The sequence below is a fragment of the Pinus tabuliformis genome, chromosome 8, assembly GCF_031772625.1.
Source record: "Pinus tabuliformis cultivar Carrire ecotype Pingquan chromosome 8, CPIR1, whole genome shotgun sequence".
Taxonomy (NCBI): Eukaryota; Viridiplantae; Streptophyta; class Pinopsida; order Pinales; family Pinaceae; genus Pinus; species Pinus tabuliformis.
The window spans coordinates 1,948,756,491-1,948,775,578 of NC_142294.1; the positions used below are offsets into that span (position 1 = coordinate 1,948,756,491).

Genomic DNA, 19,088 nt, shown 5'->3' on the forward strand with positions numbered 1-19,088 from the left:
AGGAATGTACCCAAGCTCCCTCTTGGCTTAGGAATTTCAAGTTTCTTCCAAGTAAATAATTATTTTCAGGCTCTCTCTTAACTAGGGACCTACAACAGCTCCTCATGTGGAACAACGAGCTGCTTGAAGAACTCCTCTCTTCTTTGATGTCATCAACTTCTTTTGTCATGGAGTCTTCATCTTTCAGGGACTTCTTCATAAGGCACAAACCATCCATCACTTTCATCCATGAGTTAGTCATGTCGTCATTTCATCAGAAAGTGATCCATCAGTTTTCCATCTGGCTTTGCTTCATGTCATTCTGCTTTCTTTCATGTCATATTTTCCGGAAGGATCTTACATCCCTCAATACGGTTTTCCTGGAAGTAATCCACATGGTCTTCCCTTTGGCAATCCTACATAAGCCCATCCAGGTATCAGTTCAAAAATAATAAATGAACACTTAAATCAAACATTACCTTTGTGATGGTCTTTCATCATGACATCCTCCTATAGGGGTATCAGCATCCTGCATACAAGTTGACACATCTCCCATTGGCAAGGGTCTCCATCTTTTTCCGACTTCCATCAGAGTCTTCATATCTTTCCGAGAGATATTCTAGTCAAATCTTCTTAGACTTCGAATGTTGAATGCCTTCTACCTTTGTTGCATATTTTATGATCTCTTCCTTTCTTTTAACACACTGCATTCCCAAGAGCTTAAAATCAGAATTCCTTAATTGTAGTCAACTTCCTCATGATTCATATGAGAACATATTATGTTGATTTCATCTAATGTGACTTATGCTATTCTGCAATCTTTCAGAGGAGGAGATCCTTTCTTCTTTTGATCATATTTCCCAAGATAGAAATAGTGATTCATATTTTCTGCAACCATATGACATGACTTTCATAATATCCTATGTAAGCATACATACCTCATCTTTCCTTTCAATCATGCAAACTTCCTATAGTAGCTTCATTTGAACAAAAGAATTTTATTCTTTAGAGCAGCTTTCCTGCTATGTCATCATACCATCATCCCTTGAATCCCGTGAGTTGGAACTCCTGATGAAACTCTTGCTTCCTTTCTAAGTGCATTCTTTGATAAGGATTCCATCAGAGAAACTTGAGGATCTTTCATATCCTCACCTGACAAATGTTTCTTTATTGACTATTGTATGATGATCCCAGTTGATGATGACCTCTACTTCTTTCTACAAGTTATCACTTGAGGTTTTAATGAGGTTGCCAAGAGCTCCCATTCTTTGTAATTAATAGAATTTATTCGAGACATCCTTTCTGCTTCCCATGTCAAGAGCACTTACTTCTAATGCTTCTATTAGAATGCTATTTTCTAATCTAATGCATCCTATCATATTTACACTACCTCTTATCTATAAATTACAGGTGGAAAGTACCTTCTAAGTTGGAAAAATAATTTATCCCATCGTAGCTTAATTAATTAAATTTTCTGGCCAAAATTAATTAAAATCCTAAGCCAGAAATGTAATTAATTCTAGGTCAAGGAAATTTAAGTTCTCCAAAGGCAAAATTCGTTTGTCCTTTAAAAATTAAATTTTAAGAGGTCCAGGGACTAAGGTAAATTAATTATTTTGCTAAATTTTAAGCCTTTGGTCCCTGGGGTTAAGTCAAAGTCAAAATTTTAAGGAAATTAATTCAAAAATTTAATTTTTGAATTAATTAAAATTCATTTAATTGAAAATTTCGAATTTTCTCAATACTTTAAAATTTCGACGGATGAGATTAAAAGAAATTTTAATCCTCATCAACAGTCGAGATTGCTTTGACGAGGATCACTTGAACTAGCCATTGGAAGATTTATCTTTAAATAGGAGGTCATTTGTCAGTCAGTTCATCCGATCTTTTGATCGTGTACTAAGCGAAAAGCTCTCTTGTAATCTTTTTATGAGCAATAAAGAAAGACTTTGGGGTTAATTTCTGCTAGTGTTACTCTTTGTGGAAATACTGTAAGATGTGTCATTTTCATGCATAGATTTCTTTTTAACCATTGATGATAGCTTTCTGAAGAGTGATTTGAGTACAGGTATCTTGCTCAGTCGCTGGGGTTTGAATGATAATTTAAGTTTTGAATATAATAGCAGGTATCTCTATTAAATCTAAATTTTATTATCGTTTTCTCGCTCTATGTTGACGACTGAATTGAGTTTTGCAAGAAAATCCTTGATTATTAGATCATCGGGCATTCGGGGAAGTTCTCAACTGAACCAACCAACTCCCAATTCGTGTTTTCTGAAGAGCCCAGCTTAAATTTGATCTTGGGCTTATCATAAGATATTTTTTACGGGTGATGCATGAAGGGTTTTGAGCTCAGTACCTCCTCTAAAATTCAAAATATTTAATCTTTTTTGCTAAATCGATAGATCTGGCTATTGAGAGCCTCAGATTATCAGATCTGGGAGCAAAGTTGGACTCACACTCCCTAGATCTGATAGATATGCCATTCATGTATATAGATCTGTAATTAATTTTAGTTTTCTGACTTGGGTGTTTTTTTTTGGGTCATTATACATATCGTTTGGGTGTTTTTTTTTGTATTACAGCTACAAATTTGGAGGAAAAAACCATGTAGAGTCCAGATCTAGGCCCTGGAGGGTAAGATCCGGATCTCTGGGCTTCATCAATATCCTTTTGTAGGGATTTTATTCAAAAGAATTTTGCAGTCCAGGGTTTTAAATTCTTTTCTTGAATCTGAAAATAATTTCACCTGGGTTTCACTCATAAATCTGAGGCATTAAAACACATTAGTGTGAAATTTGTTTTCTTGGGTTTATTTTACATTTCTGGATGCATTGCTTTTGCTGCCTGGGATTTTCTGGAAAAATTTCGAAACTTTTTTTATCTGGGTTTTAATTTTTTTTTTAGGATCTAGAAATTTTTGTTTGCCTCAAGTTTTTCCTCTGTCTTCTGCATTTGATCTACTGCTCAAGTCCAAGCTTTTGCTCTAGCAAACAAGCAAAGAGTGAACCCTCATTTCCTTTCATGCTCCCTTTCCTTGTGTTTCTGACCATCTTCATCTACAGCGCCATCCCTTCGAATCGCCAGTCTAACCCGCAGTCCATACGTTGCCCCACTTACACAAATCCACAACTCCGGCAGTTTTCTCACCGCTCCAATCCTGCAAACAAAAATAAGATAAAAAAAGGGAAAACATCGCTGCCCAGCTCCACATCCTTCATCCTCACTCTCCACGCTACCTCATTCTCCCACCTGCGCCAGTCCAGCAACCTGCAATCTCCTCCATCGTTCTCCTTCCCTCACGCTGCCTCCGCCCCTCTGCTCCATACGCCGTCTTCTCATCCTAACCTGACATTCTCACCATCGTTGTCCAAGTCTGCAAGTTCCAAAACCCTTACGCACCCTCAATCTGCTACTCGCTCCTCCTTCCTCACCCGCAGCCTCCATCTCCTCATCCGCTGCCATCAAACCTGTCCGCGTCCCTCCATCCTCCATGCACATTCACCCTGCGTCTTTTATCCCTTGCATCCTTCGTCCATCCGGCCTCTCCATGTGAGCTGCTCGCTCCACCTCCTCCGTCGTCAAGCTGATCTCCTTCCGCCTGACCTACAGTCACAAAAAACATTTGAAACCCTTTTTTTATGCTGCATTAGTTTTGGTTGGTTCTTTTATCTTATTTCACTTGTATATATATTTAGGACTTAGGACTTAGGGTTAGTGTATATACATTTTTTTTAGTTTCATTGATTTTTATTTAAGTTCGATTTTTTATTTTTATTTTTGCTTTGGTTTTACTCATTCGAATTTTTTTTATTTTTGTATATACATTAATTCAGATTCTAATACTTTTTTCATTTCATTTCACCCTTTTTTATTTTTAATTTCATTTTGATTTTGAAAATCTTTAAAAAAATCTAAATAACATTTAACAATAAAAATTAATCATAAAAAAATTTAAAAATTCATAACATTTTTGAGAAAACCTAAAAATCCTAAACATTAAAAAAATTCTAAATTTTTTTTTTTTTGACTAAGGAAAATGAAATAAATTAAGGGGTTTTCGCTTAAACATTAAAACTTTTAATGTGAAAATTTCAATTTTTTAACCCGTTGAGTTGTTTTACTTCTTTAGTTATCGCCTAAGGAATAATTAAAATTTAAACCTAAAGTTCCTTAGTGTTTTTTTGGTCATTAAATGCATTTTTATGATTTTCCTATGGTCAAAGTACGATAAATGTTTCAAGTTATATTGATTGTTGGAGAAAATTAATTAATTCTAAATCTTGGTCATTAACGATAATCATTCTCTTGCATTTACAGTTTTGGGCGTTTATATTAATCCTACCTGATTGTCACTATTCGTCACATATTGGAAAAGTTATTCTAGATGACTTGTTTTCTTACTTAATATATGGTTAATTCAAATTAAAGGCACTGGTCGATAATTATCTCTAGTTGGTGGTCGTGTCTTGGTTACATTAGAGTTTAATCTATTCATCTGAGTTAATCGAGATTCATTTAAATTCATTAAGTTGTCCACCACTAAAATCTCCTAGAGTTTGTTTTTCACATGCTACCCTCACCTGTTTACCTAGGGACTACCCCCTTTGACTTGTCTAGGAGAGAGTCTAAACTAAGTAAATAAGGATTTAAGAGTGACAGCCCTTACTCTGAGCATTGTCGCGGTGCCTAGACACTCTGTGCGACAACATTTTTTGGCGCCATTGCTTGGGACCGATTTATTGGGCCTTGGCTCTTCAACATTCATCTTTCATCTTTCTCATCTCTCATTCGAACCGGCAAAGTCAACACTCCTTGGCATTGCCACCGGGGACATAGTTTTTAATGTCCTTGGTTTCTTCGACATCGCTTTAATCATCTCATCTTTTCCGCCATTCATTAGCCTATCAAGCAGCACAAAACTTCCTGGCGTCATTTGATCTTTTCATCGCCCTATCTTTTGTCATCTCATTAATCATTTCATCTGCACCTTTAGCACCTTGACATTTCGATTCGCTTCTTGTTTGGGTGGCGACTCCACTTCTTCCATTTATTATTTCTTAGACAAGAAGCCCTCCCTTATATCCGGTTGTTTGTTGCCTTTTGGATCCTAGAGTTAGATTCATGTTCAAGTGGTGACTCCACTTCTTTCATTTCTTACAAGAATTTCTACTAGAAGCTCGCTTCTAGTGGATCTCTTGATTTTCTTGAGCAGAGGTCTCTCTCTAGCATCCATTTGGTCCCTCATTATTCCTTCAGGCAAGTCATCATGGATGATTCATTTACCCCGTGTCATTTTACTGATGTTCTCCATGATATTCCGGAAGTGGCCATTCATAAATTGTCTTTGTTCTCGGGTGGTGATTCAGTCGCTGTTAGAAAGCATCTATGCAGGTTTACTCATACAATACTCAGATATTGTAGTTCTCCCCAGTATGATCATGAAGATGTCAAAATGCATCTATTTGCCTTTTCTTTAGAGGGTGATGCTTTGAATTGGTTTAATAATTGTCCTGAAAATTCTTTCGCTTCTTTACAAGACATCATCAATGCTTTTACAGATAGATATGGTTATCAAGGTAGCTCGCCTTGTGCCCCTAAAATTATGCAACATAATGAAAGTGATCTTGTGAAGGATCCAGCTGTCAATGAAATATTTCAAGACAATTCTCCATATCAGAATGTGCCATCCACTTGTACTGTTGCAAGTCAAATCCATGACAGTGGAAAAACAAGGACAATTTTTCAAATCAATGTCGACAATGAAAGGGAAAATGATAAGCAAATTATAGAAAAACTAAAGCAGTTGGTTAAAGACATGCAGTTCAGTCAAACACAGCTGGTAAAAAATATGGAGCTTAATCAAGAAAAATTTGTAACTGATTACGTCAAGGATATGAGGACTTTATACACTCAACTGGAAAAACGTGATGAGGAGATGGAAATCATGAAAATTAAACACTCCAATCACGTAACCACCATAGTAGAAAATTGTGCTCAAAATATGGAGGATATGAGGACCGACATGCAGAAGGAAATGGAAACCATGAAAACTAATCATGGTAGAAAAATTAATTCTATGCAAAGCAAGTTATTAACTATGGATGAAAAAATGACCATCATAAGCTTCGATTATAATAATTAGTTGGCTACCATGCAAGCAAATCATAAGAAAGAGATAAACTATATGCAAAATTGTTTCATGGGCATGAAAGCAAAGAATGAAAAAGTAATAAAAGATGTGGAAGCTGGTCAGATATGTCTTCAAAATAAGTTTGGAGGAAAACCATGCCAAGGAAGTCAGTGCTATGAAGGTTGAACACTCTAGCCAGATGGATGCCATAACAATACAGGTACAGAAATTTCAGCATCAATCAGAGGATGAAAGAAACAAGGAGACGTCAACAGATCAGAAGCCTCTTTATCTGCTGCAACAAGCTCCATCTTATTATGAGGTCATTTGTTCCATTGAAAAGTGGTTAATTGAAGGTAACCCGGATAAAAATAAAATTGATAAGAATCAGGTTGATGCTCACATGGTTAATCCACCAGTCTTTGAAGATCAAGTTATAACTCATGACCCCTGTGAAACTGATCCATCATTCTTGACAGAGCAGATTCAGAATGAAGAGAGACATGTCATGCATATCTTACATACTTCATCTGAAAGTTTTGAAGCAAAATGTTTCACATCATCAGTGGTACAACCTGCCACAAAGAAAAAGCGCAAGAGAAAGAGAATTAGAAAGCAATTTGATGCATCAGATGGCCGCGAGCAGCTTGATTTTCGGATAGGAAAAAGTCCTACTGTATGCAGGATTGGACATGGCACATCCGAGAAACAGCCGACAGATTTGCCTGAAAGCAGACAAATGCTCAGTATGCACTATATTGAACGCATCTGATGCCATGGGGCATCTTTGTATTGTATTTCTAACCTTATGCCTTGTTATTTCAATATTTCATTTTGTAGTTAGATTTGGTTTTTCATGTTGTTAGATTAGTTAATAAATAAAGAGCTTATATCTTTCCTATGCTTAATGTTATACGATGATTTTTGGATGGACGCTACTTATGTTTTGTTGTGTGTTGCGTGGATGCAGATTCTAGATTCTCACATTCCTCTAGTGCAGCAACGTGTCCGCAAGTCGAGCCACATGTTGACCACTACGTGTCAACGACCCATAGCAGTACACCCCCTTTTTTCGCAAAAGGGATAGCGCCTGATCGATGTGTTCCTACCATCCAACTATCATCATCAGCCAGAGGATCATGTTATAATGTAAACCCATTATGCATGTGTATAATGTAAATAATCTCAGCAGATCTGTGTCGTGTATGTAATTACCTAGGTAAAAATACTTTTCTGGTGACGATCTACTTTCCGGGAGGTTTTTTGTCTCACCAATCCATTCTCGGATGGTTGGCAGAGTTATCCTTCAGCCTTACCCCAAAGCCGGAATGGATTTTGTCACTGGGATCTTAGGCGAGTCCTAGTGTTATAAATCAAGTCTATGTAAAAGTGATTTGGGAATAATCCTAACTATTTGGTTAGATTATTTTATTACAGATTGTTTGGTCTTCTGGATTATATTTGTGTTGCAGAATTAGGTAGTCTATGAGGGTCTTTTGCAAATGTGTTTTCCCCCTTGAGATGTAAAAAATGTAAAATTCATGATGTTAAGTGTCATGAGGGTTGGAAAAATAATTTATCCCCTCATAGGTTAATTAATTAAATTTTCTAGCCAAAATTAATTAAAATCCTAAGCCAGATATTTGATTAATTCTAGGTCTTAGGTAAATTTAAATTCTCCATAGGCAAAATTCGTTGGTCCTTAGAAAATTAAATTTTAAGAGGTCTAGGGACTAAGGTAAATTAATTATTTTGCTAAATTTTAAGCCTTTGGTCCCTGGGGTTAAGTCAAAGTCAAAATTTTGAGGAAATTAATTCAAAATTTTAATTTTTGAATTAATTAAAATTCATTTAATTGAAAATTTCAAATTTCCTCGATACTTCAAATTTTCGACTGATGAGATTAAAAGAAATTTTAATCCTCATTAACAGTCGAGATTGCTTTAACGAGAATCACTCAAACTAGCCGTTGGAAGATTTATCTTTAAATAGGAGGTCATTTGTCAGTCAGTTCATTCGATCTTTTGATCGTGTACTAAGCGAAAAGCTCTTTTGTAATCTTTTTATGAGCAATAAAGAAAGACTTTAGGGTTAATTTCTGCTGGTGTTACTCTTTGTGGAAATACTATAAGATGTGTCATTTTCATGCATAGATTTCTTTTTAACCATTGATGATAGCTTTCTCAAGAGTGATTTGAGTACAAGTATCTTGCTCAATCGCTGGGGTTTGAATGATAATTTAAATTTTGAATATAATAGCAAGTATCTCTATTGAATCTGAATTTTATTATCATTTTCTCGCTCTATGTTAACAGCTGAATTGAGTTTTGCAGGAAATCCTTGATTATTAGATCATCGGGCGTTCAGGGAAGTTCTCGGCTGAACCAGCCAACTCCTGATCCGTGTTTTCTGAAGAGCCCAGCTTAAATTTGATCTTCGGCTTATCATAAGATATTTTTTACAAGTGATGCATGAAGGGTTTTGAACTCAGTACCTCCTCCAAAATTCAAAATATTTATTTTTTTCGTGCTAAATCGATAGATCTGTCTATTGAGAGCCTCAGATTATCAGATCTGGGAGCAGAGTTGGACTCACACTCCCTAGATCTGATAGATCTGCCATTCATGTATATAGATCTGTAATTAATTTTAGTTTTCTGACTTGGGTGTTTTTTTTGGGTCATTGTACATATCGTTTGGGTGTTTCTTGTTGTATTGCAGCTACATATCTGAAGGAGAAAACCGTGTAGAGTCCAGATCTACGCCCTGGAGGGTAAGATCTGGATCTCTAGGTTTCATCAATATCCTTTTGCAAGGATTTTATTCAAAAGAATTTTGCAGTCCAGGGTTTTAAATTCTTTTCTTGAATCTGGAAATAATTTCACCTGGGTTTCACTCATAAATCTGAGGCATTAAAACACATTAGTTTGAAATTCGTTTTCTTGGGTTTATTTTACGTATCTGGATGCATTTCTTTTTCCACCTAGGGTTTTCTGGAAAAATTTCGAATTTTTTTTTTATCTAGGTTTTAAAAAAGAAAATTAGGATCTGGAAATTTTTGTTTGCCCCAAGTTTTTCCTCTGTCTTCTGCAATTCATCTGCTGCTCAAGTCCAAGCTTCTGCTCCAGCAAACCTGCATACACAACAAACAAGCAAAGAGTGAACCCTCATTTCCTTTCATGCTCCCTTTCCCTACGTTTCTGCCCATCTCCATCTACAGCTCCATCCCTTCGAATCGCCAGTCTCACCCGCAGTCCATACGCTGCCCCTCTTACACAAATTCGCAGCTCCAACAGTTTTCTCACCGCTCCAAACTTGCAAACAAAAACAAGATAAAAAAGGGGAAAACATCACTGCCCAGCTCCATGTCTTTCATCCTCACTCTCCACGCTGCCTCATTCTCCCAGCTGTGGCAATGCAGCAACCCGCTGTCTCCTCCATCGTTCTCCTTCCCTCATGCTGCCTCAGCCCCTCTGCTCCATATGTCGTCTTCTCTTCCTAACTTGTCGTTCTCACCATTGTTGTCCAAGTCTGCAAGTTCCAAAACCCTCACGCACCCTCAATCACGCACTTCATTTACTTCGAGGACTATGTCTATCCTCCTTTTCCATGCAAGGAAGTTTGATATCCCAACCAGCTTATTGTTCCTCTTGAAACATGAAGTCATTTTTACTAGATTAAATAATAAAAAGGTAATTACTTGTGAAGATAGAATCTTCAACTTGATGACGAACTTGTTGCTTCAGATGATCCTTTTAAGAAGGTTCTTACTTCGGTGAGGGAAGACTGCCTTCTTTAGGATGATCTTTTTCCAAATGAGATCCTTGTTTCAATAGAGAGAGGATTTCTTTCAATCTAACCTTCCTTAGATTTGAAGAGCTTCACTTCTTTGGTGATGTATGATTGATGATCTCTGAAGTGCTTCTAGGGTTTCGATCTTTCCTCTTGCTTCCTTCTTGAAGATAATTTCAAGACTCTTGCTAGAGTATATCTCTTCGATCTAGGGTTTTGGTAGATCTTGATTTATTCCTTGGTGTTCTTTGACTTGCTTTGATCCTTCTTTGAAGCTCAATTCTTCTGCGTCCACTTTCTTTGAATGCCCCTTCTTGACTTTAGCACCTGTCCTCTGATACCATGTTGAGAAATCTAGGGCATGAATAGTTAAAAGATTTCTCTGCTTGATAATAGCTTGTGATTACTTTTAGTTCTTATCTTGTAGGCTTTTCTTTGTTATGTTATTATAGTGTTCTTTTCAGCAAGACAAATACCAATATGCACAATAAAAGACAAGAGACACAGTATGTAGGCTTGTCAGCCAGGGCCAAAACAGCTCACCTCTTGAGAGGAAAACCCAATCAAAATTCTTCTTCTAGATATTCAATTGATGGGTACCAAGACCATGACAAAGACCCTTGACTCTAGTATTCTCCCAAAAACCTTGTCACTAACCTTGATGCTCTGCCTCTTCCCTTTCTCAACTTTCTTCTTGATCTCAAACTTCTCTCCTCAAGTGCTTCTAGAGAAACTCAGTCTCTATATCTCACACTGCTTCTTCTCGAATTCTCTTAGAGAAACTCGGTCTCTATGATCTCACTAACTTCCTCTAGAGAATCTTGATTACCAAGAACAACTATCGAGAAGAATCCTTCCTTCACTGCCCCCGAAGAAACCTCCTCTTCACTGCCCTAGAAGAACACTCCTCTTTGCTGCCCCAGAAGAAACATCATCTTCGTTGTACCCAAAAGAGTCCTCCTTCGCTTGCCCAGAAGAAACTTCCTTCGCTTGCCCAAAAGAAACTCTCCTTATCACTTCTTCACACTTCTCTTCGTAGCTCTTCTTCTTCACACTTCTTCACGGAATGTATGTCGATTTTCTTGACTCTAAGTGAGGCTGAGTGTGGCTATATATACACATCAACTCATAATCCTTAGGCCGACATGATGACAAGTAGTGAGGCCGACTTCTTCTAGCATGTTCTTCCATCGTTGTAGGCCAACTTGAAGAGGATAAGTGACAAGGTCTTAGAGGATACTTTACATAGACAAGTTTGACTCTATACAAAGTGTAACATGACTTCATTACATGACAATGACTCTATCATTTTATGACTAGATAACAAATAATTCCTAAAGACTCCCAATGGGAGTCGTGACTCAAAAATAAAATCTCTTTCTCATGAAACCCATGAAGCAAGACAATAAACTTATTTTTCTTATTTACATCACGTTACATAAAATCATAACTACATGTCATTATGAAGATTGGACCTATTTACACTTTTCAACACTCCCTCTTAACTAGGGAGGTATTCATAATGGTACTTGGACTTTCTCAATCTGAAGAATTTCTCATTAGAAGAATTTGGATTGGTAACTCATTTGTATAGCATCATATCAACCAGCATTGTTACATAGCAAGGCCTTGACTAGAAGCTCCATATCTCCACAAGATCTAAGCCCATTGTTGGCGAGACCAATGATTTATAGACACTCTCATCATTGTCTCTCTCGGAATATCCCCTACCCAGGTACTCAGGGTGTGTTCCAAGAGGACTATTCTTATCTTGGACTCCCTAGTCCTCAAAGAATATCGGTCCTCCACAACTACTCTTCTATTGGATGCCCTATATCATCCTCAAAGAGTATTAGATGCCAAATGATTACCCAATCCTCCATTTAGTCTTCCCATGTGAAGACCAAAATGACATGTCTATCTCTTCCTCTCAAATAGGGAGGGCATATTCCAATAAAGGAATGTACTCATTCCTACCAAAAAGGAATGTACCTAGGCTCCCTCTTGGCTTAGGAATTTCAAGTTTCTTCCAAGTAAGAAACTTCTTTTCAGGCTCCCTCTTAACTAGGGACCTACAACGACTCCTCATGTGGAACAACCCGCTACTTGAAGAACTCCTCTCTTCTTTGATGTCATCAATTTCTTTTTTCATGGAGTCTTCATTTTTCGAGGACTTCTTCATAGGGCACAGACCATCCATCACTTTCATCCATGAGCTAGTCATGTCATCATTTCATCAAAAAGTGATCCATCTGTTTTCCATCTAGCTTTGCTTCATGTCATTCTGCTTTCTTTCATGCCATATTTTCCGTAAGGATCTTACATCTTTCAATATGGTTTTCCTGGAAGTCATCCACAAGTCTTCCCTTTGGCAGTCCTACATAAGCCCATCCAGATATTAGTTCAAAAATAATAAATGAACACTTAAATCAAACATTACCTTTATGATGGTCTTTCATCATGACATCTTCCTATAGGTATCAGCGTCCTGCATACAAGTTGACACATCTCCCATTGTCAAGGGTCTCCATCTTTTTCCAACTTCCATCAGAGTCTTCATATCTTTCCGGGAGATATTCTAGTCAAATCTTCTTGGACTTCGAATGTTGAATTCCTTCTACCTTTGTTGCATATTTTACGATCTCTTCCTTTCTTGTCACACACTTCATTCCTAAGAGTTTCTAATCAAAGTTCCTTAATTGTAGTCAGCTTCCTCATGATTCATATGAAAACATATTATGTTGATTTCATCTAGTGTGACATGCTTTTTTGCAATCTTTCAAAGGAGGAGATCCTTTCTTCTTTTGATCATATTTCCCAAGATGGAAATAGTGATCCATATTTTCTACAATCATATGACATGACTTTCATAATATCCTATGTAAGGATACATACCTCTTACATACATACCTCATCTTCCCTTTCGGTCATCCAAACTTTCTGTAGCAACATCATTTGAACGAAAGAAATTTATTCTTTAGACCTGTTTTCTTGCTATGTCATCATACCATCATCCCTTGAATCCCACAAGTTGGAATTCCTAATGAAACTCTTGCTTCCTTTTTAAATCGGTGAATCCTTTGATAAGGATTCCATCAGAGAAACTTGAGGATCTTTCATATCCTCACCCGACAGATGTTTCTTTATTGAATATTGTATGATGATCCAAGTTGATGATAACCTCTACTTCTTTCTTTAAGTATCACTTGAGGTTTTAACGAGATTGCCAAGAGCTCCAATTCTTTGTAATTAATAGAATTTATTCCACATATCCTTTCTGCTTCCCATGTCAAGAGCTCTTACTTCTAATGCTTCTATCAGAATGTTATTTTCTAATCTAATGCATCCTATCTTGTCTACATTGCCTCCTATCTATAAATTACAAGTGGAAAGTACCTTCCAGTGAAGAAGATCATCTCAGTCATAGTAGAGATCTTTTTACTTCTTCCTTCTTAATAAGCTTCTTTGTCTGAGGTTCTTTCACTTCCTCAATAATATGGGCTTCTTCCCTATCCCTCTTACGTTTAGGACAATCTCTTCTATTGTGCCCAAGTTTCTGACAACCATAGCATCTTTCCTTAGCCATGTTGTTCTTTTTCTTTGGGGGATCAAGCTTTCAAAATTTCCCTTTTCTTCTTGTCACTGATTAATCCCTTCTATCTGATCCGTTGTTACTTTCTTTCTTCAGCCTGTCTTCTTCTCCCTTGCAGAGAGACCATAATTTGATGAATGGGATAGCTTCCTCTTCCCTAGTAGACATGAGGTTACCATGTTCATCAGTTGATGCATTTAGAATAACGGAGATCATTTCGTTATCAGATACCATCTCTCCTAAATCATGCAATTGACCTTTTGTTTGAGATGCTTTTGAAAGGCATGACGATATCCCTTCATCCTTTGTTACCTTCAATTTATATAGATCATGATCTTTTCTATCGTGCTTTTAGAGAAAAGTTCTACCGGCTTATCATATATTTCTTTAGGTGTCTCCAACTCAACTACATAGGAAATGAGAGGATCTTTAATGGATTCCTTAAGAATCTTTTGAGCCTTGAGATCCCTTTCCATGTATCAAGATAATGCTTGTTCTTTGGATGGCTTGGAGACCTTTCCATGGACATGATCAATAACTTCATTTACTTCGAGGACTATGTCAATCCTTCTTTTCCATGCAAGGAAGTTTGATATCCCAACCAGCTTATGGTTCTCCTTGAAACATGAAGTCATTTTTACTAGATTAAATATAAAAGGGCACTTACTTGTGAACATAGAATCTTCAACTTGGTGACGAACTTGTTGCTTCAGATGATTCTTTTAAGAAGGTTCTTTCTTCGGTGAGGGAAGACTGCCTTCTTTAAGATGATCTTTTTCCAAATGAGATCCTTGTTTCAATAGAGAGAGGATTGCCTTTCCATCAATGGTCTTATCTACCCATTCCCAACCACAAAAATCATTTAAAAATCAAATTTTCCTTTTGTTTAGTTTAAGCAATCTAGGGTTTGATCAAGTTAAATTAGCTGAACTATATTGCATTTTCTTCAAGTTAATTAGGCATACATTATTTTAAATCAAGGCAAATGAAGTGGATCTCATAAAAGAGGTTGACTAGCATAGAATAGACACAAGAAACCAAGGGCCAAGTCAACAAAGACCCCAATATTATCCACGTGCGCAACAACCTCTATTCAATGACAAAATAGCCTTGATCCATGAGCAATGCCTCCATATGTGTACAAGGAAGGGAGCACTCCATGAGAATGGAGTGTATGCTCATCATTAAATCAATTTCATCATCAAAATATAATAAGGAACCCAAGCAACCATACCATAGAAACTTGAAAGTGCGGGGCACTGCAAAAAAAATCATTATCTATCCCATCAAATACCACCACAAGAATATGATAGACACATCAACCCTAGGGTGCCCTCACCAAGAAGTGTCATGTCATGAATCCTTATCAATAAGCTGAAATCACTTAAATCATGTGCCAAAATGTTGATATCCACTAAACAAAGAGAGATCACCATGCAAGAAACCCATGATAAAGCTCCTCCAACACTCTAGGTAGATTCTCAGTTCCCAATGCATGTCACAACATCCTATGAAAAGTCACAACTCCCTATGCAGGGTTCACAATGCCCTAGGCAATAGCTATCACAACTCTCGAGCCACTTCTCACAATTCACAAGGAAATAGAGCACTCCTCAAAAATCATACTCAGGTGCCAAATACATGCCAAGTTAGCCTCAAACCCGAGGTCACTCCATCAAAATGCCACATAGTATGCATGAAGTCCATGTGACAAGAAAAATGAAATCTCTATGGGAGTAGTTGTCTATTGCAACAAACATCATTACAAAAACATAATAGACACTTCAAGTCTTAGGGCTCCCTTCTATAAGTGCCACATCATATCACACCAATGACTAGATCTCCATGAATATGTGCAAGGAACAATGCTATGATGCCAAGATAACTCACATGAAGAAACTAGCACCATCATCAAGCAAGCTGATCTATAAAGCCAAGACATCCAATATGAAGAGAAGAGTATTAATAAATAGGCCATCCACCAATATCATAATACCAAAGCATGTCATCACTATCCATATGAGTATCAAGACAACCCATCACACAAGCCACTGAAACAATGTGTAACATCCCATGCAACACCATAATGAAACACGCTGACCAATAACCATCAATCTGTCCAACTGAAATGCACCATCTCAAGCAAAAAATAAAAAGGGTACACCTCAAGTCCATCAGCATCCAAATATGTCATCCTTTCATGTGATGAAAATCACAAATTTACCTCCCATGCAATATGAGGGGTAACAAGCCCTAATAGTTTGTGATATACCTCTGTTTTTATTCCCATAGTATATTTGTAAACCTAGAAGTAATTCACAATCATAAAATGCTTAAACATGAGAACCTATGTTTGCATGTGCAAAGTGCTTATTCAGAGGAGATTTCTACTATTGTGCTCTAATGCTTTCAATTGATAGAACAGACACAAGATTTAACAATGGAAAACTTACCAAAGAAAGGCACAAGAAGAGCAACACCAACTGTCGAGATGACGAGGATTGTCCGTATAAAAGTGGAAGCCCACCATTCACTAGTTGAATTTTGCAAAGGTAGCAACTCCTCCAAGCTCTTTGCAACAGGATTTAATAATAGAGCATATTTGCTTGATGTTAAGGGAAAATTTATGCAGTCAACTTATTTCCTACAATACCAAAGCTCGTGCTTTGATATTGGGCATACTAATGTCAAAAAAGAACATCAAAAAATGGAACAATACAAGTATTAATATTCGTCTAGCTGTAAGGATATTTGGTAAATGGATTGATCACCTGACATGAAATACCATCAGATTATAACATAAAATCACAAAATAAAATAAGGGCCATCAATCCCATAAAATGAAAGAGAGAAAATACGTGATCAAGCAGAAATCAAGTGCTAAAATGACTTACAGTTGTCCAGACTGCAACTTTTGAGGCAACAACTTGTTGTGGCAAGTTCAAAGTGATCTGTGAAAGTGTACCCTGACCAAACATGAGAAATCCCATGACTGCCATCCCACCGTAAAATATAACACATAAAACAAAACTGGAGACAAAAACAAATCATGAGATAACATTAGTGTTTCAATATATTATCGTATCATATGTATAATTAAACAGTTTGTGTGACCAAATTCCATATATCCATAGTTTATGCTGTCAGTACCTCACAACTAGTACTTTGTCAAATTGAGTGCGGTCCGCCATCGACATATAGATGTTTGGGAAGACTGAATGGCCTGAGTAACAGAACCCATACACACCAACTGCAAAAGGAAGGTTGGACCAATTCACCAGTGAACCACTGGGGTGGAAACCTACCCCATCTATGGCTCCCACCCAGAAAACTGCGAAGATAACCAAAACAGTTGCAAGCACTCCACCAGCTGCATATAAGATTAATTCAGAAAAAAATCACAGCACACCTTGTTCTTTAGAATCACACAAAATATACGAAAATAAATATATCAGAAAGAAACCAATCACACCTGAGAAATAAGAAAGAATGCGCAAATCTTTCAGCCAAACAGTCGGCAGCACTATCACTGCAGCTAAAATTCCAAATGAATAGAGAGAACTCAGTTCAGTCCCAGCAATATCAAAATGAAAACCTGGAAAAAGCCTTGTTAAATTGTCTCCCTCCAGTATGATAAACTCTACACAGTATGCCTGCAATATCAAAACAAACAGCAAATTTAAATCTGAAAATAAAATAGTAAGTTTATGAGAAGAATTAGAATCCATGTATTCTATTCAATTTAGATGAGTGATCCACACACTTACATAGAGTTCACAGTACAAAACGATCTGCATGCAGCAAAAAAGAGGAATTGTAAGAAAAGCATTAATAGGAGCAATATAAAAGTGCACTAGATTTATAAAATTTATACATCCTGATTCATATTAAAGATTGACTCTTTCAAGGGAATTTTTTCAAGGATACAACAAGCTAGATATTATAAAGATATGTTTATGTTAGTTTCTGGAGATATTGAATTAAGAATTGAGTTAACAGAACAGTAGAAAGTTGTGCCTTGTAAAGCTTTCAATAAACAAATGACAGAAGTGATTGAAATCAATAGGCAATACAACCTATATTTCTGGACAAATTCAGTGCGAGCAAATGTCAAATTCAGTCAAAGATAGAGCAACAGATCAATCACCACAAAAACTGACACAAGTTGGATAACCAGAAACTTTCCTATCAGTTATCAACAGCTCTTCAAAAATAGACCTCATACAGAATGTACACTTATAAAGAGTGACATTTACTTACAGAGATAAAAAAACGACCAAGTCTCCCAAGAGCAACCTCTCCAATATCTGGATAAGTATAGATGCCTTCCTCGCTCTCAAAACAGTAACGTAAGAGAATACCTGTGTAGCAGCAAATGAAGGCAAACAGCAACAATAATGCTAGACTTATCCAACCCGCTTCTAAAATAGTATATGGGGTAGAAAGAAGGCCAACACCAGCCAGTACATTCACTCCTGCAGAGATAATTATGTCAATGGAATTCGAGTGTTTAGAAAAGAACCACACTGCTCGGTAGCTGTAAAAATATTATAAAAGTGATTCTACTCACTGCATTCAAGACACTTATCCCTTATTCTCTATACATTCAGGTAACATTTTAAGCGATGTGAAATGAACAGAAGACCAAGCCCAATGCATGCCAATTTACATCTCTAAACATGCAACTAAATAGACCATACATGCAAATACAAGGCAATTGTTAGACTGCTGACATTCTCAACTCAGCACCAGTGGATTTCATTGACAGATTTTCGTACCATTAAATACTGCTTGCACAAAGCTGCAGCCTTGTCCTCGATATTCTATAGCATGTCCAGCATCTCTGTCAACGACCCTTTTATCAAATCCATCTCTATGTAGACACTGGTATATATGTTGGCTTCTCTTCAAGTCCCTCCTTTTCCAGTAATGGTCTCCTGGAATCCCAGTAAGCTGCATCCTGTGTTAATAGACTACCTTTTTGAGAACATGGAAGTTCAAAGCTTGGTTGGCGTTGCATCCAACCAAAGGATACCGATGGAGAAGCAGCAATGCTGTATGTATCCATAGATTCTCTGTTCAAGTCACATTCAATGAAATATTTTAAGTTCCCCGCCTGTCTAGTTTACATGTGATTTTATAAATTTATTCTTAAAATATAGATACAGAATATTGGAGGGGTGGGGAGGGAGAATCTTGACTGTTTAACTGAAGAAACATTGCAATTATTAATTATATAAATTTTAATGGCATCTACCATCTCTATGCTTAGAATGGAGTGAAAATTAAAAATTTAAAGCATGTCCTTTATTAATGCCACTAATGTGGTAAAATATATACACGTGAAATGAGATTGAAGCATTCATTTCTTAGCAATAAACTTCACCAATTGCTAACAGAAAATGCATCAACATAAAGTAAAGTATCAAGTAGAAGATGAAAAGTAGGCTTAAACAAGATCAGACTGTCATTTTAATAAAATGATGGGTAACTATATATGAACTTAAATCAAAGTTCAAACCCACTGCACTCGATGGTTATAAATCTTGCTTGGAATTCAAATTCCTCCACTCTAAATATCCTACATCCATAC

At 36.8% G+C, this 19,088-nt stretch overlaps 1 protein-coding gene across 1 annotated transcript in view; it reads right to left on the bottom strand.

Annotated features, from left to right (window-relative positions):
- LOC149244264 (amino acid transporter AVT1A-like) overlaps window positions 1-19,088 on the bottom strand; it is a 159,954-nt gene that overhangs the window by 116,813 nt on the left and 24,053 nt on the right. Inside the window, 9 exon segments of the mRNA XM_089374777.1 lie at window positions 15,949-16,093; window positions 16,243-16,266; window positions 16,390-16,525; window positions 16,646-16,865; window positions 16,968-17,148; window positions 17,263-17,286; window positions 17,756-17,970; window positions 18,274-18,371; window positions 18,373-18,570. Coding sequence (XP_089230903.1) covers window positions 15,949-16,093; window positions 16,243-16,266; window positions 16,390-16,525; window positions 16,646-16,865; window positions 16,968-17,148; window positions 17,263-17,286; window positions 17,756-17,970; window positions 18,274-18,371; window positions 18,373-18,570 — 1,241 coding nt within the window.